The 4,760-nt window shown below is 55.3% G+C and overlaps 1 protein-coding gene across 1 annotated transcript in view; it reads right to left on the reverse strand.

The window, feature by feature from the left end:
- TMEM235 (transmembrane protein 235) overlaps positions 1-4,472 on the reverse strand; it is a 12,177-nt gene extending 7,705 nt beyond the window's left edge. The window contains 2 exon segments of the mRNA XM_017524688.1: positions 3,147-3,176; positions 4,365-4,472. Coding sequence (XP_017380177.1) covers positions 3,147-3,176; positions 4,365-4,472 — 138 coding nt within the window.
- Between the last annotated feature and the right edge of the window lie 288 nt (positions 4,473-4,760).

The raw sequence follows: 4,760 nt of genomic DNA on the forward strand, positions 1-4,760 counted from the left end.
CCGGCCGGGGAGCGGGCGGCGGCCGGGGGGAAGGTGCGGGAGCCGGTGGGGGGGCGCGGGAGCCAGGGGCGAGGGGCGCGGGAGCCGGTGAGGGGGGCGCGGGAGCCGGGGGCGGGGGGCAGGCGTTTCCCCCGAGGCTCTTCTGGGCCCGTCCCGGCTCCCGCCCGCGCGCTGGCCTCGCGGGCCCCCGGGAGGTAAGATCCACCTCACGTCTCTGCAGTGGCCGAACTCTCCTCTGGGCGAAAGGAGAGGAAGTCGGGAGCCGCGCGGCGAACCCGGGACCTGGGCTCCAATCCCAGGGCGCCCCCACGGGCTGGCCCGGTCCCTGGGCTCGTTCTTCAATCTCTCTGTGAACTCTCGGCTCTTCAGCAGCCAAACGGGAAGCACCTGCCTGGCCCTGCTATGCAGGGCTGGGGAGGAGGAGGAAGCGTCCGCCAGAGGCCGACCCCAGCGGGGGGCAGCAGGACCCCGCGCTGCTGGAAGCATAGGAGCCTGGCCCGGGCTGGCCCTGGGTCCTGGTCTGTATCAGTCCTGAGGACCAAAGAGAAGGCATCGGTAAAGGGCTGTGGGTGAGCCCCGCTGCTGGGCCCGGTGCTGCGGAAGGAAAAGACCCTGCTTTGGATTCGCTCCTAATTACGAACGCTCCCTCCAGCAAGGCCGGCCTCTGCCTCTCCAGCCACTCACGGAGCAAACAGGCAGAAACAACCTTCTAGGACAGGCGTTGGGTGCCAGTGGGGGTAGGAGGCAGAGGAGCCGCAGAGAGGCCCCCCCCACCCAACCCGGCGGGAAGCCTCTCATCCAGAGTAGCCAGATGAGCAATACCCCCCGTGGGCAGCCATGCAGGTGGAAGGGACAGGCGGCAGCCATCGCGGGACGTCTGGGGCTAAATCTTAAACGAAGGAGAGGCTTCCTTTGGGTCGCCACACAGGGCTGGGCAGAGCCTGCAGAGAGGGGTTCAGAGGTTTGAGGACATCCTCCCCGATGGTGGCCCTTTGAGGTCAAGCCAAGGCTCTCCTCTGGGGGTGTTTTGGCCACGATTTCCTCTGCTGGGCTCTTGTTGGTTTGAGGATTATAGTCAGGAAGGAAAAACCATCCTAACAGTTATGGAAACAATATTTCAAATGGAGTTCAGACCGAGTGACAGAATGATGGCTCAGGTATTTTGTAGCTGTCCTCACCTGCAGCACCAAAGACTGCTGCTGCAGTGGATGGCTCTGGGGTTTTCTGGCCCCCCTTGGAGCTGGGGCTTCCCTGACCACAGCCCCTCTCTGGGAGCAGTGTGGCATCCAGCAGCCCTGCTCTCTAGGGGTGTGGGAGAGCATGTTAGACCTGGAATGTGAAAGAACTCAACAGGTACTCAGAGAGTAGCTGCCAATATGAAGGCAGGAGGAATAGGGATGGGGGTAGGGCCTCTTTCCCTCCCTAAACTGACTACAGCTGGGGAAAGAACGTAGGCTAATGAAAACTCGTGGTACTCCAACACTGACCCCACAATAAAGCTATATAACAAGAATCAGTATTGCTTTGGTTGGGTCGACACCTTCTTTGTGCATGTGCAAGGTACGAACTGACTGTGCGGGATGAACAGAGGAGCCCAGTTTGGGCTGCGTGCCCCACCTGCACTTCCCTTCTCTATTTATTTATTTAGAGACACAGTCTCCTTTTGTTGCCCAGGCTGGTCTCGAACTCCAGGGTTCAAGTGATCCTCCTGCCTTGGCTTCCCAAAGTGCTGGAATTACAGGCTTGAGCTATCAAGCCTGGCCTGTTTTTCTATTTCTTTTTAGAGACGGGGGGGCGGCGGTCTCCCTATGTTGCCCAGGGTGGTCTCAAATTCCTGGGTTCAAGTGGTCCTCTTGCCTTGGCTTCCCAAAATGCTAGGATTATAGGCGTGAGCCATTGCACCTGGCTTCCCCTTCTCTTGAGCTGAGAGCTGGTTTCAGATCTGTTACTGCACCTACATAAAGCTTAAGTAGGGCCAGATGTGGTGGCTCGTACCTGTGGTCTCAGCTACTTGGGAGGCTAAGATGAGAGGATCGATTGAGCCCAGGCAGGTGGTTGAGGCTGTGTCTGTGATCAGCAGAGTGAGACCCTGTCTTATAAAAAAGAAAGCAAAAAAAAGCCAGGTTGGGTGGCTCACGCCTATAATCTCAGCGCTTTGGGAGGCCAAGGCAGGCAGAACACTTGAGGTCAGGAGTTCAAGACCAGCCTGGCCAACATGGTGAAACCCTGTCTCTACTAACAATACAAAAATTAGCCAGGTGTGGTGGCTCATGCCTGTAATCCCAGCTACTCAGGAGGCTGAGGCAGGAGAATCACTTGAACCTCAGAGGTGGAGGTTGCAGTGAGCAAAGATCACACCACTGCACTCCAGCCTGGGTGAAAGAGCAAGACTCCATCTCAAAAAAAAGAAAAAGGAGAAAAAAAACACCTTAATGCCACTGTTGTCTAGAAGGAGGTTTCAGCACCACAGAGCCGTGTCTCTGTAGAATAGACGTCTGTTTCACTCACGCTGCAGGGCTGCGAGACAGCCACGTTAGCATCTATGCCCCATCCGCATGAGAAAGCCTGGGTTCAGTGTTTCCAACCCTAGATGTGAAGCTGGAACCACTGATTAAATTGTCCCCTAGGCATTAGGCACCAGTCTTCGAGGGGCTACTCTGATGAATTCTGCTAGTATATTTCCCTTGAAATGGACCCAAATTATACCTTGGCCCAGGATGAAAAGGCACTGCAACCCATTATTTTTCACTATTCATCTTTCTTTCCTCAACTTGGAATGCCAAGCCTGTCCCTAGGCTGTCAGGCCCTCCTCAAAGCCAGCGTCAGACCACTACCGCTGCAGTCGGGCACAATAGGCTTTTGATAGACAAAATTCCAGTTATAAGTGACAAAAAAACAGTGCTGCATCCAAGCCTCCTTTTTTGTCTTTTTTTACAGAGACAAAATCTTGCTCTGTTGCCCAGGCTAGGGTGGTGCAGTGGTGTGATCATGGCTCACTGCAGCCTCAACCTCCTGGGTATGAGCGATTCTCCCACCTCAGCCTCCAGAGGAGCTGGGACCACAGGCATATCACACCATGCTGGGATAATTTTTTAAATTACTATTTTGGTAGACACAGGGTCTTGCTTTGTTACGCAGGCTGGTCTCAAACTCCTGGCCTCAAGCAATCCTCCCAACTTGGCTTCCCAAAGTGCTGGGATTACAGGTGTGAGCCACCACACCCTGCCTCTCTTTTTATTTATTTATTTGTTTGTTTATTTTAAGACAGAGTCTCGCTCTCTTGCCCAGGCTGGAGTGTAGTGGCTGATACCAGCTCATTGTAACCTCTGCCTCCCACGTTCAAGCAATTCTTCTGCCTCAGCCTTCAAAATAGCTGGGACTACAGGCACCCACCACCACTCCCGGCTTTTTTTTTTTTTTTTGTATTTTTAGTAGAGGCAGAGTTTCACCATGTTGGCCAGGCTGGTCTTGAACTCCTGATCTCAAATGATCACCCACCTCGGCCTCCTAAACTGTTGGGATTACAAGCATAAGCCATTGCACCCAGCCCTGGTTCTCTTCTTTTAAACTCATATGTAACTACCTGGAGCCAGCAGCTGGAGGACCAGCAGGTCTGGCCGTTGTGATGCCAGTGGGCAGAGCCCTCTGCTCCAGGATGATGTCATCATCTGCCACCTCCACCACAGGGCTGGGGAAGCAGCTGGAGCCGAGGCTGAGTCACTGTCAGAGTAGCTCAGCGTCAACTGATTTCACTGCATTTGGCAAATGTCCCCCCACAGAAAATGAACCTAAGTTTCCCTGTCCAACAGGTCAGTTCATTCACTCAGGACATTAGGAAGCGAATCCCCTTAGTAGACTCAAAGCCGCTCTTCGAGTCAAAGCCCAGCATTCTAAGGCCTCTTATGTGGGTCAGGTGGTAAGTTGGAATCACGCACTTTTTCATTTCTCATGGACACTGGTAACGTTTGTGAGATGTGGCCATGACTGGGAAGCAGCCGAAGAGCTGGGAGGTCTCATCCCCAAGCACAACTCCAAGGTCTATGAGGGGCTCAGCACGGCCACCCAGACTTCCCCAGCACCTGCCTAGCCAGTCTGGCAGCCGGACAGGGACAGGGTTCCGCTCTCAGGGAGGCAGGCAGGCGCCTCCCAGCCCACATGGGGTTTCTAAGGGACAAGCTTCTCGGGCAGCCGTGCTTTGGGCACTGCAGCACCTTCTCCGCATCCTGGGTGGTGGCTGGAAATGACATCCTGGAGAAGTAACTTCCTCAAAGGGAAATGAGTTCGTGTTTTCTACAGTGAAAGTTCCTCCGCGGACAAAGCTGGGACCTGCACTGGCTTTGAGTGACTGGGAGACTCTGACTCACTGGGTAATGTGGAACAGGCAGTGCCCTAGGCTGCAGGGCCTTGCTGACATCTCCCCGGAACCAGCCTGTGCGTCCCACCGCAGCGCACACCTGCAGTGCCCATGACATGCGCCTCTGTCCCCTCCGGCCTGTGCATCTTCCTGTTCCCTTCCTGGTCCCGTTCGCAGCCTGCTACATGTGCCAGGACCAACAGCTGTGCTGGAATGCCCTTTCCTGTGGCATCCAGGGTGGGGCTCACTGTCTTCTCGGCACTCCTGCACACGCCAGCCACACATGTGCAGACGCACCTGGCTATCTGCTGACCTGTCTTCCCACCATTCAGAAAACAAAACCCCTGAGAGCTCACTGCAGTTGTTCCGGCTTCGATTCCAGGACCTGGCACCTGGCACACAGCAG

The sequence above is a fragment of the Cebus imitator genome, unplaced genomic scaffold (genome assembly GCF_001604975.1).
Source record: "Cebus imitator isolate Cc_AM_T3 unplaced genomic scaffold, Cebus_imitator-1.0 Scaffold36, whole genome shotgun sequence".
NCBI lineage: Eukaryota > Metazoa > Chordata > Mammalia > Primates > Cebidae > Cebus > Cebus imitator.